General features: G+C 39.7%; 1 protein-coding gene across 1 annotated transcript in view; it reads left to right on the forward strand.

The window, feature by feature from the left end:
- Il13ra1 (interleukin 13 receptor subunit alpha 1) overlaps positions 1–22,451 on the forward strand; it is a 61,289-nt gene that overhangs the window by 14,566 nt on the left and 24,272 nt on the right. The window contains exons 3-6 of the mRNA XM_013122813.3: positions 3,324–3,462; positions 5,770–5,890; positions 14,116–14,300; positions 16,701–16,852. Coding sequence (XP_012978267.1) covers positions 3,324–3,462; positions 5,770–5,890; positions 14,116–14,300; positions 16,701–16,852 — 597 coding nt within the window. The remainder of the gene's footprint in view (positions 1–3,323; positions 3,463–5,769; positions 5,891–14,115; positions 14,301–16,700; positions 16,853–22,451) is intronic.

Below are 22,451 nucleotides of genomic sequence, written 5' to 3' on the forward strand. Positions count from 1 at the left end.
TGAGCAAATGGAAACTTGAGATGTTAGTGGTTAGTAGGTTTACATTTCCTGGTGCCTGAAGACCATAACAGGGCAAAATTTAAACCTTGCCTGTTAGAAGTAATCAGCTGACTTAAATAAATTTTTGATGGCAGGATTGGATAATTAGGTTCTTCATGATACATCTATTCAATTGTTTTGTGAGTCTATAACTTCTTTCATTGTGTATGGTGAGACAGGTGTTTGGGGGTTGGACTTGAATTTTGAGGAGGCAGTACTGTCTAGACCTTCTGGAATTTACCACTGTGAGGCTGCAAATGAATGGCAAGAGCAATGCTCCTCTTCCTGTCCTTTGGATGCAACCTGAGTATTATGTATAGGGTTGTTCCTAGCCCTTCAGCCTGTTGGACAGGGGGTAGCTTAGGCAGAAGCTCAGTGCTTCCAAGTTGCCAAATGAGATCAAGTCTGCAGATTGTTAACTGTCTTCGCAGAGAGGCTTTTCAAGGTATAAGTGATCTGTAGCAAGCTTTTTTTTTGGTTTTACGAGACAGGGTTTCTCTGTATTGTTTTGGAGGCTGTCGGTTCAGCCCAGCCTCGAACTCACAGAGATCCACCTGCCTCTGCCTCCCGAGTGCTGGGATTAAAGGCGTGTGCCACCACCACCGGGCAATTTTTTTTAAAGAAAAGATTGTTATCACTGGTGTCCCTCTACCATTGTTTTATCCATGTCCAGTAATTCTCTAGTCTGGCAAGTAGAAGGCAGCTCTGGCAATGCATTTTAGGTTATCTTTCATCACCAAGAGATAGGGAAGTCCCGCTGGGTGAATAAATCAAAGGCCCTTCAGTCCAGGAATGCACAGAGGCATAAGCTGAGGCTGGCTCCCTTTCCTGTTGGGAAAGAAATTTTTAGTCAGGAAAGGTGTGATGGAGCCAAGTGGGCGCTTATCTTATTGTCAGGGAGATGGACAAATTCTGCACTACAGCTTTGTGCTTGGATAAATTTTACATAATCCCAGAGGGGTGGAGAATACTGTCATTATAGCAGCTACCAGTGCAACAATTCACCAAAGCTGAAAGTCACACATACCTCATCAGGATCTTCTGGGAGGAATTTAGTTTCATGTCTGATACACGGAGGCGTGTTTGACTTGATGGTCATTAATATTTAGGCTTCCTATTTTATTCATACCAATTTAATATTACATATCTTGAAATTGGAGATTTTCTCTGGGAAGCAGGTCTTTTGTATATCAGGCTGGTCTCTTTCTCATTGTGTAGCTAAGGCTAGCTTCGAGCTGCAGATTCCTCTGCCTTTACATCTCAAGTGCTGGGATTATAGGCATGTACCATCATGGAAAGAGACCTGAAAATTATTATCTTTAATTATTTGTTTTAGTATTCATATACCTAGAAGATAAGATTCAAATCTATGCTTGGAAGCATTTTTAAAAATTTAAACATGCCAGTATAATGAAACTCTTTAGCTCTTTAGCTGGATCACTATCTAATATTGTGAGAGAACTCAGACCCCCACCCCCACCATTATTCTAATTTATGATGTCTAAAAATTATCTTTTAAATAAAAAAGTATCGAAAGCTGTGATACTGGGGACTGAACCCAGGTACCACACTTTTGACATAAGTACTGTATCGCTGAGCTACAGTCTCAGCCCTGATTTGTGATGTTTACCAATGCATTTTCCCTTGGTTTCTTCAGAGAGTGACCCATTGCATCTCCCAGATGAGAATTAGGAATGATCCTTGGGTTGTCAAGACTCATTCAGCAACTTGTAATTGCTGAGGTTGTGAAGCTGACGAGACTTACACTGGAAGTCTTCCTGCCACCATGATTACCCTCTCCGGGATGCTCTTGAGTCTCATGGGCCCAGTCAGAGACCTCTCTTTCTCAACTTGCATTCCTTTCTGAAGGGACAGTTCTAAAATGATGAGGCATTCCAGGAAGACTTCTGTCAGCACTGTACTTTTCATCCCGGTAGGCAGAGCCTATATGGGAAGCCAAATGATAAGGAGGTTTCTTGGCAAGGAATCAAGAATTCCTTGTGAAAATGTCCCTGGCTATGAATAGCTGGAGGCCCCACTGAGGATAACCATAATTTTGCTGGATTCTCCATGTCCATGTTGTTAAGTCACTACCTCCTTTCTCTGAGCCAAGATTTTACTTGAAGAGCTCCATTTTTCCTGACCTACTGGCCCCCACTCATTCAGAGCACTGTCTTAATTGTGCTTAAGAACTATCCTGTCTCTATATGCATATCTTTGCTCTGGAATATTCATCACTGGTTTGTTGGCGACTTCCTAAGAGCACCCTCATGTCCTTGTTTCAGAGGAGACTGGAGTTTCCCTCATGCCCAACCAGCAGCAGGCGTGCAAAATGTCATACTAGCTACGTGACCATTTTCCCCCTCCTCATGACTGCCAGGAAATTATGAAAGGAAATACTATGGGAAACTCGAGTCAGAAACTGTTGCAAAACAGGAAGTGCTGTCTTTGGAACGCTGATTAAAGCCAGCTTCATTCTCAATTATCCCTCTCACCTCTGGAAATGTTAATTTCCTAGAGAGCCCTTTAATAACATTGTTCGAAGTCATAATAAGCAGATTTGTGATTTAGTCTTAGATTTCTGCAGTGTCTGGGGCCTCTGTGATTCCACAAAGCTTATTTATCTTTATCTGTGTTGCAGATGAAGCATATAAGTGTGTATAGCAATACTCCAAACTTGCTCAGACAACACAAAAAAGTATTTAATGGACAGTGTCTATTTGGCCCTCAATCCCCAGAGATCACCACAATGACTAGAGTTTGGATGTGGCAGTTTTTAACCTTGATCTTGATGGAATTTTGATAATAATTTTGCTTCCTTTCAGTTTGCTTATAGAGAGTTGATACTAGCTAGTACGGTAGACGTCTAAGTAAATTTTATGATAATTATACTTTTAAACATGGAAATGTATTTATCTACACTAGAGGTTTTCAGTGGCAGGTGGTAGTACTAGTGCTTGATGCAGGCTCATTATTTATTGTAGGAGAAGAGTGGGCTAACCTGTTCGTTATAGGATGTCAGGTACCATTCCTGGCCTCTATTAAATGTCAGTAGTGTCTTGCTTCTCTGCTTCAAAGTTATGATGACCGAAACCAGGCCTGAGACACCACTAAATGTCTACAGGCATGGTAGAAAAGCAGAATAACTCCTTCACAATCACTTCCCACACCATTTAAGAACTTAGTATTTTTCTTATACACTTGACTCTGCTAAAAGTTTGTTATTTAAGTGTCTTTTTGTGTGTTTGCTGTAGAAGTTACTTTTTTAAACATTCAAATCTCAGATAATTGCTCCAGAAACCCGTCGTTCAAAGGAAGTACCCCTAAATGAAGAGGTCTGTCTGCAAGTGGCATCCCAATGTAGTGCCAATGAAAGTGAGAAGCCCAGTGCTTTGAGGAGAAAGTGCATCTCACCCCCTGAAGGTAACAGAGAAGAATGTTCTCCCTTGGGATTTAAGAGCATACGCAATTGTTCAGTGTGCTCATGTTCATTAGTGATGTGTTCAATTCGTTCTCAAAGTTTTGCTGAGTCAAAGAAGTGTCAGGCCCTGTACTAGATGCTTATAAGTTTGAGGATGTCACTGCTTTGAGGAGCTCAAGACAGTTTTAATAATAATGTATACATAGTTAGAATGTTTTTTATAATATGAAAAATGAACACACACACACACACACACACACCCTCTCCCTAAGATGTGCTTTACAAACTTATCTGAAGTAAGTGAGGCATGCATTGTTATCCTGATGTGTTTCACAATGGAGAAGAGGATGGAATGACTTGCTCTGGGTCTTCAGGTTCAGTGTTTTCAGGGAACCTATAGTACTGTCTTTCTCATGACACATGGAAATTAGTTTGCTATGCAGAATAAATATAGGGGAAAGTGCTAAAGAAGAGTAAGTATGCTGGCCTAGCTTCATTACATGAGTAGTCAAAGGAAAAGCTCTTGGGTGGTGAGGATCATTGTCCCCTAGTGGGACTTCACCCTTCTTCCTCTTATATTATGTACAAGGAGGAGCCTACATTAATTAAAAGAAAGGCTACCAGACACCAGCTACTGATGTGTAAATCCCAGCTCTGCCAGTTAATAATTGTTGCCCCCATGTATATTCCTCATCTATAAGATAAGAGCACCTACCACCTATAATCATTGAGAGGATTACATTTGGTCTTTTCATTTTATCCTGGTCCTTTGTTAGGCTAGGTCGCATTTCCAGCTTCCAAACATTAGCACTACATGGCTTGTTGTATAAGACACTCTCTGATTTCCATTGACAAAAAACATATTATGCACTGTTTTTAAAGGTATAAAATTTAGAACTGCCTGGTAACTGATTTAAACCAGCTTGGCCATGCAAGGCACTGGTGACCCATGCCTTTAATGCCAGCACTTGTGGACCTCTGAGTTCTAGGCCAACCTAGTCTACTGATTGAGTTCCAGGACAGCCAGGGCTGTACAGAGAAAGCCTGTCTCAGAAAACAAAGGCAAAATCAGCTTGGCCTATTATATTAGGAGTTTAATCATTTGAAAAGCAAGTATGTTGTGACATAAAATGGTTCATGATGGTTCAGTAGAGTATTCTGTCAAGCAGCATGAGGGTTAAAGGTTGAAATTTTAAACATAGGCATTGAATTAATGTCGAGACATGATAAGTGAAATCTCTTTATCAGGAGAGATGTCCCATCAGGATGATTTGAGGCCAGGTGTGGTGGCATGTGCCTGTAGTCACATTATTTGTGAGACAGGAAGAATTGTTTGGAACCACGAGATTGAGCCAGTTTCTTAAAAACCAGCTAGAGTAACAAAAAATAACAAAATAAAGAATAACAAGAAATAAAGACAGTCATCTTGGTGATACACACCTTTAATCCCAGTACTCAGGAGGATGCGGCAGGAATATTACAAGTTGTGCTGCATGACAATTTCCCGGTCATCCTTGGCTACTTAGAAAAACCATGAAGAGAACACCTAAAACCACAATGTATAGCAAGCAACTATTAAAGATTAAATTAAGCTTATATTTCCCTAGAACTTCCCTAGATATGAGTCCTGATGAGAAGAAATGTAGGTAAATTGTGTCTTTATAAAAGGCTTGCCTCTCCCAGAGGACCCTAGTAAGGTTCTGAGCATCCAGGTTAGGTTGCTTGAACCCATCTCTGACTCCAGCTCCAGGGTATTGGATGCTTCTGATTTCTACAGGCTCCTGCTCTCACATGCACATAACCATATGTAGACACACAGTACCAACTGGTCAGCCCTGAAATCACACACACACAGGCAACAAAAGCAGACTCAGCTGCTTGTATTTATATATTTACACATACATATGTCAGCTTACTATAACCAAAAAAAAGAGGCCATCAATTTGAGGGGGAGCGAGGGGAATATGGGGGTGTTGGAGGAAGGAAAGGGAATGGTGAAATGACAAATTATATTTTAACTAAAACCAAATATTAAAAGCAATAAAATATAGGGACTGTTTGTATTTTTATATTCATTTAGTTCTTCTGTAGTCACTGCATTATGGTTGAAATATTATTTGACTTTTAAACCAATTTCTTTTGTTAGAAGAAGAGTACAGTTCTTTTAGAGATACAAAGAGAAAGAAAACTGTGAATGAATTACAATTGTATTTTTACTGTCCAGGATGACTTCTGATAAAATGGGTATGATATTAGGATTAGGCGGGTAATGACTTTCCATGTCAAGGACTCTTGCCTGAATATTTTAGGTGACCCTGAGTCTGCTGTGACAGAGCTCCAGTGCATTTGGCACAACCTGAGCTATATGAAGTGTTCTTGGCTCCCTGGAAGGAATACAAGCCCTGACACAAACTATACTCTTTACTACTGGTGAGTATGTATTACAGGTACAGCAGATTAACCCGAACACTGATTGTGGTTGTGTTGGGAGCCTTTGGAGTGAACCTTATTTTAAAAAAGAATAACCCATTTTTTATATGTGGTGGTAGGGATACAACTCATGGCCTTGGCTGGTAAGTTCCAGGACAGCCAGGACTACACAGAGAAACCCTGTTTCAAAAACAGCCAAACAAAACAAACCAATTGACCAAACAAAAAAACAAAAAAACCACCAGGGTCTTGCAAATGTCATGGCTTGATGGGACTATTATTTTATATAAAGGCAGTAGGTGGATAATTCATTATGAAACCCATTACTTGGTATGATAACTTAAAAACTAATTTGAAAAACAGGAAAGGGCCATTGAGATGACCCAGCAGGTAAAAGGCACTTGCTGCCAAACCTGAGGACCTGAATTTGATCTCTGGAACCCACATGGTAAGTCCTGTAAGTTGTTCTTTGACCTCCTCACATAATCCCCAACATGTGTACCTCCCACTGAATAAATACCTATAAATAAACGTAATAAGAAATTTAAAACAATGAGAAACAAAATAACCTACCAAAACACCACAAGAATAGACAGTTGAATAGAAAATACATCTACTTAAAAAGACTTCCTTTTTTAAAATGCCCATGCAACATATATATGGGAAGACCCCAGTATTCCTTTCACTCCTTTTCTCTCGGTGGTAAACTCTAAAGCAATATAAAAACCAGAAAACTGGTGTTAGCACAATCTACAGTCTTGTCATATGATGCCAATTTCATATGTACATGTGTGTAGAGTTCTATGCAGTTTTATCACATGGTTCCACCACTACAAAGTTCCCTTTTCATTCACTTCTCCTAAGTCTCTAACCTTTGACAACCACTCACTATTCTGTCCTCCATTTAAATAATTTATTTCAAAAATGTGTCACTGGAATGAAATTCTACAGCGCATATCATATAAAATGGGCTTTTTAATAAAGCAGTACAATTCCCTTGAGAGCCATATAGTACATATACACACATACATACATATACATACATACATACATGTGTGTGTGTGTGTGTGTGTGTATTACATTCCTTTCTTTGGCTTTGAAATAGGTTCTCACACTGTAGCTTAGACTGGCCTGGAGCTCGCTGTGTGTCCCAAACTGGCTTCAAACTGTGGCAATACTCCTGTGTCATCATGCCTGGCTGAAATTGGGGGATTCTTAAAAGCAGGTTTATTTACTCTTTACAAAGGCCCAGAAGACTTCATTAATTTGGTATTTGTATGTATTTGTGGAATATTATAATATGGTTCATATACACTATATGCAGTGATTGAGTCATACTAATTACCATGTTTCTCTCCTCAAATAATGTTATTTCTGTATGCTGAAAGCTTTAAAAATTCATTACCTATCTTTGGAATGTGTAATTAGCTGTTATGGGCTTTAATAGCCCTGCTGGCTGTAGAACATTAGACCTACTCCTTACCCCTTTACTGTGTCTACTACCAACTCTCTTCTATTTCTTTATCATTTGTGAGTATTGCATTAGTTGGGTTTCTATTTTTGTATAAAAATGATGAAAATGAGCTGGGGGATGAAAGGGTTTATTTTAACCTACAGTTTATATTCCATCTTGGATGGAAGTCAGGGACGGAACTCAAGTAGTAACCTAGAGGCAGGAACCGAAGTAGAGACCATGGAAGCATGCTGCTTACTTATGTGCTCCTCCTGGCATACTCAATTTGTTTTCTTACACAGGCCAGGACCATCTGCACAGGACCTCTTACAGGGACCTGGGCTCTCCCACACCAGTCATTAATATAGAAAATGCTTCACAACCTTGCCCACAGATTAATCTATTGGAAGAATTCTTCAGTTGAGAGCCCCTCTTTCCAACATGTCTAGGTTTATGTCAAGTTGACAAAAACAAAATCTAACCAGGGCAAGAATATTGAAGCACTGGACAGCTGGATGGAAAAAGGAGTCTAGCCTTGGGAATCTGTCCTCTACATGGCCTTTCTCTCCTTACTTTTCGATAAAACAGCTCTGAGAGAAATGCATCAATGGGACCCTGTCTAGGACTTCTGCAGATATATGTCCTGGAATATCAGATTGTGTGGTGATGTATTGTTCATGATCTAATAAAGCCACTGAAGATCAGAATGCAAAGCTAGCCACAACCATAGAAGCTGGGCAGTGGTGGCACACACATTTAATCCCAGGACTCAGGAGACAGAAACAGATGGACCTCTGTAAATTCAAGGCCACCCAGGGCTACATGAGAGTGAATCAGTCTAAAAGAGAAACAGAGCTCTCACCTTTAATCTCAGCTCTAGAGAGAATATAAGGAGCTCAGTGCAGTCTCAGAGAGTAGTCTGAGATTTGGTGAGGAGCAGTGCAGTCTGGGGTGCAGTCTGAGGTTTGGTAGATCACCTCTTCTGTCTGAGCATTGGTAGAGGTGAGAACTCTCAAATGGCTGGCCATGTTGATTTACTGATATTCAGCTTGAACCCCAAAATCTGTCTCTGGGTTTTTATTATTCGTGCAACAAGATTGTGGCTATGTCTCAGAGCATTTGTCCAACATGCATGAGACCTTAGGAAAAGAAAACAAAATCATCTTGGAGTGACTATTTACCTGATTACATCATGGAAAATATTTGTATTATATTAAAACACTCATGGGTAGATCATGAAACAGTGAAAAAGTCCTGTATGGTAATTTCATTTAGATTTATTTTTAAATGATATATAAAAATTATGTATGTTTATGGGTTACCATGTGATATATATCTGTAAAAACCAGGCTCAGCATGTCAGCCTCCACAAATCTCATGAATTGTTGTATGAAATCTCCCCGAAATGTCCTGGTGAGTTGCAGTCATTCTCCTCCTCATTGGTTGGGAGGGTCAGCCTGATAAGGTTGAGACACACCACAGGTAAAGCCAAGTGGTACAAAGATTACCTGGTCCATTCTGTACATTTGTTTTCCCTAAACCCTCATCTCCATGCAAAAGTTCTCATTAGAAGTTTTGCAGTTTCACTTAGTCATTTTTGGTACTTATTGAATCACCTTTTCTTAAGACTCATGTGGCTTTCTTGTACGTTCTTCAATATGACAGAGAAAGCCTCTTACCACCTGGCTACTATCAGCCTGTCTAGTCTGTCCCATCCCCCTGGATACTATCAGCCTGTCTAGTCTGTCCCATCCCCCTGGCTACTATCAGCCTGTCTAGTCTGTCTCATCCCCCTCCTTGGACCTGTGCCTGTCTTACAGCCTACATTGAATTTATTTCCGTTCTTTACACTGACTCTCCAATACAGAGAATAGTGGTATTCAAGCAGGGATATTTACACCGAGTAGTGGGAACTTTCTACCTTCTCTCATAGTCTACACCTTCCCCTTTGACCTAATGCCTCCTGTTTGTCCTCAGCTCAGCTAAGATGCAATTTCCTCTTCAGAAAGCCTTCTTTGACCTCTCAAGTCTGGAGACATATCCCCAATAGTACTTTTGCATGTCATAGTGCTCTGCACAGTGTATCGTCATTTCCTGTTTACTTAGTGGTAGTTCCCTTCTCCAGGCTGCAATCTCCTTTTAGAGCAGGGGCTGTGTTGTGTTTTCTTCAGTACTTGACACATCGGGTAGGTGTTCCATAAATCAGTTGTGAAATTCTTGGTAGGATCCAATGGTAGAGAACATTCAGGAATAGGATGAGGACTTAGAAACATAAGCAATGCAGGATCTCTGTAGTCCAGGAGTGAAAAAGAAGGATTGAGTACATCTGGCTTCCCAAAGCTTGCTAGCAGGGAAACAAACAAAATTAAGTCTTTAGGAGACACTTGGCTCTGTGCTGCAGTGAAATCCATAGAGAGCTGTTACTGCAGGCTTTAAAGATACCTTTGGAAATGGTAGTATCCCTGTGTTTATTATGCTATTAACCCCAAAGTTATCATGTTTGGAACCACGGGAAAATCCTTTAGAAGTGTGTGTCTATAGGAGGGGATTAGAAAGAGGGTTGAGGGAAGTCTTAAAATGACCTCAGTTCATGACAAACCGAAGGAAAGCAATCCAGCGATTACAGTAACGGTGAACTATCTACTGAGAGAAAAATAGGGAGATGCAGGTGCCCTGAAGATATGCTAGCAAAAACCAAGACTCAATGCAAGTCATACAATGTCCATGTGACAGTTTGAAAAAAATGCTCCCCCAAAAGGGTGTGGCAATATTAGGAAGTGTGGCTTTGTTCAAGTAGGTGCAACCTTGTTGCAGGAAGTATGCCACTGTGGAGGTGGGCTTTGAGGTCTTTGCTTAAGCTACACTCAGTGTGACACACAGTTGCTTCTGCCACCTGCTGATCATGATGTAGGACTCTCAGCTCCTTTCTCAGCACCATGTTTGACTGCACTCTACCAGGTCCTGCCATGATGCTAATGGACCAAACCTCTGAACTGGAAGCTAGCCCCAATGAAATGTTTTCCTTTATAGGAGTTACTGTGGTCATGGTGTCTTTTCACAGCGATAGAAACACTAACCAAGACAGTCTCCTTGGGATTAATTTGGAAAAGAATTCTTCTTCTCTGGGATGATGTAGGCTCAAGGTTGACAGCAGATACCATTTCTGTTGGCATTCAGCCCCAAGTTGATGCCTTTTGACAGGGCACAACCTATAACTGGACATGGCTCAAGAAGTGATCTGGAAAGTGGTGGTTTACTGACACACCAATGATAAGGTATCAAAGATACTACCTCTTGTCAATGTATTTCTAGAGCTGGTAATTTGTCAGAGGCTCTTTCCACAATATACATAGTGTGCACTTGGGCTGCTCAATACAGGAGATGCTAGCCATGTATGACTGTGTCTTAGTTAGTTTTCTGTTGTTGTGCTAAGACTCCATGACCAAGACAACTTATAAAATAAAGTTTTTCATTTGGTGCTAACAGTTCCAGAGGTTAGAGTCCATGACTATCATGGTAGGACAGCAGCTAGCCAGTCATGGTGCTGGAACAGTAACTGAGAACTCACATTTTGATCCTCAACTGCAAGACAGAAAGAAAACCAATTTGGAATGGCATGGTTTTCAAAACCTCAAAATCCACCCTCCGTGACACACCTCCTCCAACAAGGTCATACCTCCTAATCCTTCCCAAACTGTTCACCAACTGGAGATCAAGCATTCAAATATATAATGCTATGGGGGCCATTCTCATTCAAACTATCACAGGCTGTTCACAATTTAATTCAAATGAAATTAAAACCTCAGTAACTCAATCTCAGTAGTCAGTTCCAAGGTCACAAGTGAGTACTGTATTGAATGATGCATTTCTGTTGTAGAGTGTTGTCCTATGTCTTCTGCTCTCACCATCCCACAGCTTCTTCATTCTAGTGCCAGACTATGCGTGTGTTCAACCCCTTACTTGCAATGAGCCTTTCTTATCTCTGAGCCTTGGTTTTATCATCTGTAAAATGGGGATAGTGATAATAACCACTTCCAAAGGCTGCTGAGGGCTGTTATATGAAAAATGCTTGGAACGGTAACTGATGGTCAACATGGAAGTTTATGAGGGCTGTAGATATTGGTGTTTGTTGGTGATTTGCATTCCTTTGCAGGTACAGTCAACACTCAATGCTGCTCTCTTATTCCACCACATGGAACTGTCAGCAAGCCCATGCTTCCTCCTCACCTTCATACCCTTAGATTGTACGTTTTCAATCAAAATCCCAAAGGCAAGGGAGTCCAGACATGTTATTGATTAGCAAATGTGAGAAATGGCTTCAGTACCCATGTAGATCACATCACAAATAGACAGTCTGTTTCCCATAATCCCCAGTCAGAAAATGGGGAGTTTGACTTTGAATTTAAAATCATTTTTTTTTAAAATCCAGAGTAGTAAGTTGTGTCCCAGTTTGGTATTAGAAGGAACCTGACTTGAACAGCTCTAGTCTAGCCAGCTTGATGAACTTCAGGGACATTTTCTCCCACATTAATTACCATCAGAGTCCATGAGTATCTGTGATCTGTTGGGGGGACAAAATGAGAGCTGAACCTAAAAGCCTGTGCATTGCAGGAGTTCCTTTCATTGTATTTTAAAAGTCACATTTATCGCTAGCTTTTGTTATGTAAGAAAAATGTCATTAATAGCTTTAGTTTCTGTTTTGGTTGGAAAACATTCCAGGACTGTCTAATCCCAAAACTACTCATGACCACAACTTAATTTTTCCAAGTTTTCTTTTATGGTCCATAGAGACTTACAACGAAGAGGAAAGATTTTGTGCTTTTAGATGATCATGGTGACACATGCTTATAATCTCTGTACTTTGGAGATGGAGGCTGGAAGATCCTAGGAGTTTAAGTTTATCTTTGACTACATAGTAAGTTTGAGGCCAGTCTGGCCTTCATGACCCTCTGTCTCAACAACAACAGCATGAAGAGATGAACTATCTCTTGAAAGACATATTCAGTAACAAAACATTTCTTTATAGTGTTTGTAAGAGCAAATACATTACATTGTCATTAAAAACCTGATTTGCAGCAGGATTTGCGTTTCTGTCAGCGTTCTGATTCCTGAATTCAGGAAAAACTGCGGGTAATTTTGAGGTTACAGGTCAAGAGCTTGAGACTCTCGGGTCTTTGGTTGTTTTTAAAATAGGATCTTCCTTTTCTATAAAACCTTTGCACAGCTCCAGTTGTAAGACTTGACCCTGTATTGTACCAGTTCTGAAAAAACACAGTTCTGTGATAACTGATGCAAGGGCGGGGGGCAGGGAGAGAACGTAATGAGTGCATTCCATCCATGGTTACTTGGGAAGGCATATGAAAGACAGATGGTAGAGTGGACACTTAGAAAGTCATTGTGTGCTCGAATGCTGATCTGGCAGTAATGGGAGGTCACTAATAATGAAGGTCATGGAGACCAAATATGAAGTCTGAAACAGTGAGATCATAAATCAGGGGGTGGCCAGTGGGAATATCACAGAAGATGAAACTTCAAGAAAATTGGCAAACAGAATTTGTTGATAGGCTGTAGAGAAACAGGAAAAAAGGTCCTTTCAAAGTATCTAAGGAATATCTAATGAACTCGGAGTGGTAGAAATGGAAAGACGGAAAGACTGGCAGAAATGGCAGTTTGCTGGGGGAGCGGGTACACATGGTGTCTTCAGACAATTGCTCTGAGACAAGAGGGAAGAGTGAAACACTCGGATAGAATGATAAAAGTCTGGGATGAGCAGAGTTGGTGGCACAGGCCTTTAATCCCATCACCCAGGAGACTGAGGCAAGCCTGATAAATTCCAGTCCACCCTGACCTACACAGCAAGACCCTGTCTGGAATAAACAAACAACAATAACAAAAAACCCATGGAATCTTTGAAGAATTCTGCGGTGAATAATCAGGTTTAGGAATTCCCAAAAATATACATTAAAGTAGAAGGATGGGGGTGACAAACAGAATGAGTGGATAAGGAAATTGGAAGTAGAGAAGCAGAAGGGCTGAGCAGATGTTTTTTTCATTATACTGCTTATCTTGTAAGCATGAGGGTCTGCATTCACATCCTTAGAACCAACATTAAAAACAAAGCTGGGTGTAGTGGTGTATGCTTTTAATCCTTGTACTGAGGTAGAGAAGATAGAAGGATCCCTGGGGCTTGCTGATCAGTAAATGTAACCAAAACTCCTGGTTCAGTGAGAGACCCTGTCTCAAGATACAAAATGGAGAGCAATGGAGGAAAACACCTAACACTTCCCTCTTGCCTCCATGGGCATATGTATACACATACATGGCTACATACATACACACATAAACAGAAGTAGAGAAAAATATCATTATGACTCCCCACCTCTGGGAGCAGGGAAGAAGGAGGGGTACAATCTAAGAAAGCAAGGAAGAGGAAAAGTGTAACAGAGGGGAACCACTGGGGTTCAGTATACATGCATTTTCAGAAGGGGTAAACATTCTCATTCTGGCTTCAAAGTTTCTTCTCTCATATGGAAGAGTATGGTCAGAATTCCAGTACCCATGGCTATTGTGAACACCAATGCCCATCATCAAAGGACAGTCTTTTCTTCTAGAATATGAAATGAGCCACATTAGAAAACAGGCTTTTAAAATCTATCATGCCTTATTGCATACATTGCTTTTCAAGGACATTTCTTTATATTTTAAAATGATTACCCTTGTCTCTTGATTGTATTCAAAATAACACAGAGCATTGTTTTATTTTATCTTGTAGGTACAGCAGCCTGGAAAAAATTCTTCAATGTGAAAACATCTATAGAGAAGGTCAACGCATTTGCTGTTCCTTTAAACTGACTAAAGTAGATTCTAGTTTTGAACAGCAAAGCATTCAAATAATGGTCAAGGATAATGCTGGGAAAATTAGGCCATCCTTCAAAATAGTGTCTTTAACTTCCTGTGGTAAGTTTTCGAAGACTTCTTGGAAAGCATAGATAAAAGGTTGTACCATCTTTTGAATAGTTAAAACACATAATTGAAGATGATATTTTCAGTCTGAAGATCTTCCTCAAACAAGAGACTTCATTTGCCTACACTTTTATATGATAGATGCTTTCAGAAGCAAACTGGAAATGATACTTCTGAAACATGAGTACCACATGCCTTCTTCTTGTTGACTTATAAGTGTACAGTCAAGATTAGGACCTGTGATGTCTGACTCAAAGATCTTGTTTCACTTTGACACCCTGGAGGAGATGCTCACCTGATCATATAGTCCCTAAATAATCTTTTGGCCATAAAATCTTTGATGGGGTACAATAGCCTGAGGGTTGAGTTCAGGAATTTGCAAATGCTAAGCAATGCTCTGCCACTGTCCTATGCGCTCACCACCATATTCACAATGTGTAACTCCATATGGCACATGAATTGATCAGTCATAACATCCACAACAGCCATATCAGATAGTATTGGCTAAGTGTTGACTTGTTAGAGGCCAGTAGTAGTTTGCTTCTCTTTAACTTTGATAAATCCCTGGTGAAAACCAACTTGAAGAGGAAAGGGTTTATTGTCTCACATTTCTATGTCACATACCACCATTGAAGGAAGTTGAGGCAGGAGCTCAGGGCAGTAACCTGAAAGGAAGGAACTGAAGCAGAGACCATGGATCGAGGCTGATTACTGGCTTGCTCTCTTTGACTTGCTCAGCCTACTCAGAGGTGGGACTGCTCACAGCGAGTTAGGTCCTGCCACATTAATCATCAATCAACAAAGTGCTCTACAGACATTCCTGCACCTCTTTTTGTAAAGGCATATAGACCCATTTTGAGTGTTTCCTTACTTGTAAAATGTAATATATAGTTTCCTTTGACCTCAAAGAATTATCGTAAAAGCCAAAGGACATGAGGCATCTTAAGGCTTTTTGTAAATCTCCAAAGTAAAATAATGTCAGTATATTGGTTTGCTCGTTGCAGTAACCTACCAGGGAGCTCAGATTCTGGCTAAATGAGAAGTGGATGATTAATAGAACAAAGAGGCATCATTTGATAAAAGCTTATCTAAATTTGTAAGCAGAACACTATTTACCACTCCTCCAGATAGTTTTGGAAGTCAACTGTAGCAGGGGACCAAAGGCAGCTTAGTTTGTAGGCCAAGAGAGTGAGGTCAGGATAATTTATCACAGGGGTTGGCTGAAGCACAGCCTTCCCTTTTCCTATTTCTTGTTTGGCAGACTGTTTTAGGTAGGGTTTGAGGTTTATTTTGCTGTTCTTTCTGGAATTAATGGTGACATAAAGAATAATTCTTATTGACAAGAAGTTGGCTTCTGTGTTTTGTGTTAATTACCCATTATTTTCTGTTTCTTGTTATTAAGTATAGTTCACTCCTGCAAAAGTAATCTGACCTGGCTAATGCTTTCAAAATACTTTATTCTTAATTGGGATTATAATCATACAATGCTGAGTTTGCCATCATCGTCTTACACGCACAGTAGTGTTAAGTATATTCACATTGTTGTACAACAGATCACTCCAAGAGATTTTTTCTTTTCTTTCCTTTTCATTTTGAGGCAGGGTTTCTCTGTGTAGCCCTCGCTATCCTGGAACTCACTCTGTAGACCAGGTTGGCCTCAAACTCACTGAGATTTGCCTGCTCTGCCTCCCAAGTGCTGGGATTAAAGGTGTGTGCCACCATTGCCCAGCATCTATACGTTTTTTCATTATGCAAAAGTTAAATTATACCTATTAAACATTAATTCTGCTTCCCCACAGCTCTTGGCAGAACCATTCTGCTTTCTGTCTCATTGACTATAGATTCTTTAGCATTTCACATGAGTAGAGTCACAGCACTTTTCTTTTTTAGATTGACTTGTTTCACTTAACAAAATGTCCTCAATGTACAGTCATGTCACAGCCTGTAATGGAGATTGGGCTATTTTTTAAATTGTGGCCTTGCTTTGGCATCAGTGAGAGCTAGAGAATCTTGTATCCAGTATTTTCTTACCCATGTGGTGGAAGCACATCTATATCTAAGAACTCCTTTTCTTTATTCTGTGTGTCCTGATTCTACTTTGACTATTTTCTGACTAGACCTAGATCGGAGTTCATGTCATTTACCAGATAACCCCAAAGGCTCTCCTTAAATCCATTTTACTGGGCAGTTTTAAATACACTTCCTCTGCTAATTGTGGCTAATCAGAAATTCTCAAACTCTATATCAGATCATGTCAAGCCATTAAAAGCCATCAGCCCTATTTTGATTTCACTTTGTGAACCTTCATTATCCATTTTACATATATAATCACATCTTATATACATATAATTAAATAAACTTGTAGAAACTAATTTTCTTTCTTCTATCTTTCAGTGAAACCTGGTCCTCCACATATTAAACATCTTTTCTTCAAAAATGATGTCTTGTTTGTGCAGTGGAAGAATCCACAGAACTTTAGTAACAGATGTTTATCTTCTGAAGTAGAAGTCAATAGCAGTCAAGCTGAACTACATGGTCCTTTCTCTGTAAGTTTTCTTAGATTGTAGCTTTTTCTTGGAATATTTTCTTTCATTAGAATAATAATTAACTATCTCTTAAATTCACCCGCAGATAATGATGATTATAAAAATTTAAAATATAAGGCATGTTGCAAGTTTTGAAGGTTTACAGTACTATTGGATATAGGGTTTAAGTTGCTTAAAACATTGCTATTGGCTGCCATGTACCAGACACTTTTGCTTGCTAGAGCTATAAGGCAGTGAGAGTGACAGCTAATAAACATTCCTCTTTTTTTCTTCACGGAGATTGCTGATTGGAAAATAAGTATGTGGATTAGTGAACTGATTTTACAGTGTGAGTATTATGAAGAAAATCAAATGGGCTAGTTAGTTAGGATGACTAGAAGGGCCTGAGGAAATATTAGGTGGGGAAGTCACAAAGAAAAGAAGCATTTGAGATGAGAATAGAATGTTTAGCAGGAACTAGCTATATGAGGAATTGGGGTTAGAAGGTACAGCAGATTTTTTAAAAAATGGAGTCAGGAATGAGCTTGACGTGGTTGGAAACAGAAGGAGAAGGTGTGGCCAAAATAGGAAAAGAAAGATGTCTAAGCAACGGGCAGAGATGAAATCATGCAGGTGTGTAGAGGCTTTGGGAGGGACATTCTTTTTTCTTGGAGTTTGTGGCAGGAATATTTTCCAGTTGGAATAGTCAGTGTTTGTTGGATTACACATATGTCTGCTGTCCAAAAACCAATGTAAGACATACAAATTAGAAGTCTCTGTGGGGCCTTCACCAGAATATGGTGTAACCTTAGGGCGTCGGTCCCATTGTTTGATTTAAAGTTTATAGATTCTTGTGGATTTTGTTTCTTTGCTTATTAAATTTCAGTTGGAGGAGGAGGCTGGTGTGATAGCTTAGGGGTTTGCCTCTAAGCCTGATGACCTGAATTCAGTCTTTGGGACCCACACGGGTGGGAACCAACTCCTGCAAAGTTTTCCTTTGACCTCCACATGTGTGTAATAGCATTCGTATACCTACATGCACATGTGCACACGTACATGGGCACACACAAAATGTGATATCTACAAAACCTTTTTTTTGTGGGGCATCCGGATTTAAAATCAGATCACTCTAGGTGTGTATTTCCATAAGGTGGCGCCTCAAGACCATTCACTTTTTTGTTTGCTACCTGTCTGGGTCCTTTGTGCATTTGTATTTTAGAAGTCCTATATTAAAATGTATTATATTGGCTTTTCAAGGAGCCTGGTATCTTGCACATGGGTAAAATTTCTGGGTTTGGTTGTTTTAGCTCATTATGGAATTCTCCAAATGCTTACTAAAATAAGTCAGGGTTGACATTCTCTAACTCCACAACAGAACAGAGGCCTTCAGGCTGCTTGCAGATGCAACTGTGTAGTGATATACAGTCATTGGTAGTATTAGAAAGCATGGTGCCCCCATGCAAAAAGAAGTGATTTCTGTCGGGGGGGGGGAGGATATTTAGATTGATAACAAAGTGAGTATTTGGATCACTCCAGTCTTTACTCTCCCCTGGTGCTCCTGTGGGAAATGCAGAGGCATGTCCTGCTTCTCCTAACTCATTTAGCCTCTCAGTTATACCCTGCTATTTAAAACCTGATCATCCTATGCCTCTTCTCTTCACTGAAAGTATGCAGTAGGCATCAAGTGGTGAGGACTTTGTTCTGTTCTTGGTACTAACAACAACTTATATGCACCAAATGGTGACTATTTAGTAGGTGTATCAGTAAGTACTTTGTCTTAATTCTCTCATTTGAAATCACACTAAGCCTAGGGACGTATGCCCCATTATTTGATCCCTGTTTTACACTGGGAAAGTTTAGTTACACCCAAGGCCGTATTTCCAGTAAAAGATAGAATCTCAATTTAAGCATAAGGGGCTAGAGAGATGGTCCAGTGGCTAAGAGCACTGGCTGCTTTTCTGAAAGGCTTAGGTTTGATTTTCAGTGCCCACATGGTGGTTTAAGACTGTCTGTAACTCCAGTTCCATGGATTTGATACCATCTTCTGGCCTCTGTGGGCACCATGTAGCATACATGCAGGCAAAATGCTCTTGAGTAAAAATAAGAACTGAAAAGGCTTGAAGCCAAAGTCTTAACCCCAAGTTTGTGTCTTTAGCCACTGGATACCACCTCAGTACTTAACAGTAATAACTGCCATTTATCAGCTGTCTGGAATATGCTATAAAGATATTCACCTAATGGCTCATAAGAACCCATGTAGTAAGTTATAATAACCCATGAAATTGGTGTCATTGGAACACACTGTTTTGAGAAACTAAGGCTGAAGAAAGATTAAGTAACTTTCACATAGATGATAAGTCAGTATGACCTCAGAGGCCAGTCTCTGTCTTCAACTTGGACCAAGATTGCTTGATTCAATACTGTGTACAAGTCATTATTAAATAAGGACCAAGTCTGTAGCTCACCAGTAGAACCCTTGCCTAGCATGCTTGAGGCCCTAGGTTCAATCACTAGTCCTTAAAATCACTAATTAAGGTATTGTTGAATTAATATATTAATATATGTATTTTACTTTCTGAATTCAGGAAAACATGTACACCGTGGATTCTGTATACATTCAACCGGACTGTAATCTATTTGCAATTACTCTGTTTATGTGCTTGAGTTTAATGTTTTCTTCAAGCAGATGTTCACCAGCTGCTTCCTCCCTAAAATGCCATCAGCTCTTTGTATGCTAATTTTGAGCCTTGATGATTAGACCCTTCTTTCTCTTTCTGAAAGACTATTTGAGGAGTTGTTTGTTGGATTTGTGGTTGATGGAATGTATAAACTGGATCATGAACTCCTAGAATCATATGGGGGCATTATATTCAGAGATAAGATAGGAATTGTTTCCTTATACCCACCCCTTCCCTGAAAACGGTCTACTTAGTACTATGTGCCCTAATTTTCCTGCTCTCAGAGGTATTAGCAGCTGCTCACCCGTACATGAGGATTTACAGGGGAACAAGAACCTAGACTTAATCTACACAGTGATTTGCTAACTTTGGCTTTCATATGTTTGGGAAATGGTCCAGGAAAGAAGTGACATCAGTCTACAGTTTGATCTCTCAAGTGGCACTTGACATTTGTGATTTCCCAGAAGGCCAGTGGTTCCAGAAATAGGACAATGAGGCCACCTGCTTTTTATCTGGCTTTGTATGAACCACTAAAATGATAGTCTTGCCTCATTCGGCTGGCCTTTTAGCTCTTCAGAAAGGCTGCTATGGACTATGTAGTAAATGGCATTGAGTGCCAAAATTAATAGTGGTATGTTGTACTCTTTGCTTCACGTTTAAAAGTTTTTTTGACAGGGACTTGAGAGATGGCTCAGTGGTTAAGAGTAATGGATGTTGTTCCAGAGGACTGAGGTTCCATTCCAGGAACCCACAGATTACAAGTGTCTCTAACTCCAGTTCCAGGAGATCCAACATCCTCACATAGACATACATGCAAGCAAAACACCATTGCACACAAAATAAAACGAAATTATTTATAATTTTTAGTTTTGATAGAAGTTTTATTATTAAGCCTAAGCAACAGATTTTCATGCTTGATTTTCTGACTTTTTGAAAAAATTGCAATTTATATCTTAGTCTCTCAACAAGGGAGACTAGTCTCTCTTAAAAAATTGTAATGGAGGGCTAAAGAAATGGGTCAGTGATGTCTGGTGGTGGTGGCACACGCCTTTAATCCCAGCACTCAGGAGGCAGAGGCAGGTGGATCTCTGTGGGTTCGAGGCCGGGCTGGACTGACAGCCACCAAAACAATACAGAGAAACCCTGTCTCGTAAAACCAAAAAAAAAAAAAAAAAAAAAAGAAATGGGTCAGTGATTAAGTGATTAAGCTCATCTACTGCTCTTGTAGAGGACCTGTGTTCAATTCCCAGCAACTACATGGTAGGGATCAGAACTGTCAAAACTTGTAGAGAATCAGCACTCTCTTCTGATTTCTGTTGGCTCTTGCCCATACATGGTGCACATACATACTCTCAGACAAACACATCAAATAAACAACTTAAAAACTCGGTGATGGAATACAATTCACTCTAGAAAAAAGTAGATAAGTCATGATATACATGACAATGATTTTTCATAAGTTATTTTTATTTATTTGCATGTTTTTGTTTTTAGGAAACAGAGTTTCAAGCCCACTGTGTAGCTGAAGCTGGCGTTGAACCCCTGGGCCTCCTTCCTCTGCCTTCCAAGTACTGAAATTATAGGCATGTTCTTCTACAAACAGCTTCAGAAATGAACTTTACAAATCACCTTTCACCTCTCTATAGCCAACACCATAGAAATCCCCTCATTATCTCTTCTAGGTGTTGTATTCCTAAAGGAAAACTATTATCAAAACTTCTAATCTTGTAGATTTGTTTGTTGCTACCATTTAAACTTTCTTGGCATGCTAGCCATGTCTATATTTCCAGCTACTCAGAGGGCTGAGAAGAGACTTGCTTGCCCAGGGGGTTGAGATCAACCTAGGCAATGGAGCAAGTTTCTGTCTCTGTATGTTTCTTTCTCTCTCTCAATCAATAAATTCTTTCTATAAAAAGAATTACAGAGAACATATTTGGACAGTAGCAATGCTTGTCATTTTACCACCAATACCAGAACATGTTTTTGTGAGTTTGTCTTCTTTCATTCAACATAAATTTTACAAGATTTTTTCCAGTAGTTGTATATATTGTTATTTCTATTTCATTTACACTTCTCTGATGACCACTGAAGTTAAGAACTTTTTCGTATTTATTGTCCATGTGCATATCTTCTTATGAGTTGGCTCTTCAGATCATATTCCAATTCTCCTATTGTGCGGTCTTTCATTAATATGTAGAGACAAACATATTTACAGCCTTTGTTAGAGATTACATAATATGTTTTCTTCTCTACATTGCCTGTTTGTCTCCTTAATAGGTTGTGGTTTTCAGTTTTAACACTTTAGAAAATATTTATGTTTCATGGGTGCTACTTAACAAGTCTTTTCCTCTTTCAGAGTTATGTAGATGGTTCATCTGATGGCTTGCTATATTTACATGTTTATATCTGGTCATTTTTTCCATTCATTTATGTGTGGTGTAGATGTGTGTTTGCATGTGTGGAGGCCCGAGGTTGACATTGCAAACATCTTTTATCATTCGTCCACTTTATTAATTGAAAAAATATGACCTCTCAGTCAAATCCAGAGCTCATTGATATAGCTAGTTTCCAGGTTTGTATGGTAATCCTCTGGCTCACTTATAAAGTTAGTCTCCAGATTGCTATGGGCAATCCTCTTGTCTCCATCTTTCTAGAGCTGGAATTATAGGTGGACACTACACCCACCCACGCAGTGTTACTTGTGCTCTACTGATCTGAACTCTAGTCCCTTTGTTCATTTATTTTACTTTCCATATTTATATGTGAAGCACACTTGAAATTGGACTTAGGAATAGTGTGAGGTAGAGGGAAAGAATTTTTTATTATGTAATATATACAGTACCACTTAATAAAAAGAGCAGCATTTGGAGGCTATCCTGGCACTTGCTTTGTAGACCAGGCTGGTCTCGAATTCACAGAGATCCGTCTGCCTCTGTCTCCCA

This window comes from Mesocricetus auratus, unplaced genomic scaffold, assembly GCF_017639785.1.
Source record: "Mesocricetus auratus isolate SY011 unplaced genomic scaffold, BCM_Maur_2.0 Super-Scaffold_100003, whole genome shotgun sequence".
Classification (NCBI taxonomy): Eukaryota; Metazoa; Chordata; class Mammalia; order Rodentia; family Cricetidae; genus Mesocricetus; species Mesocricetus auratus.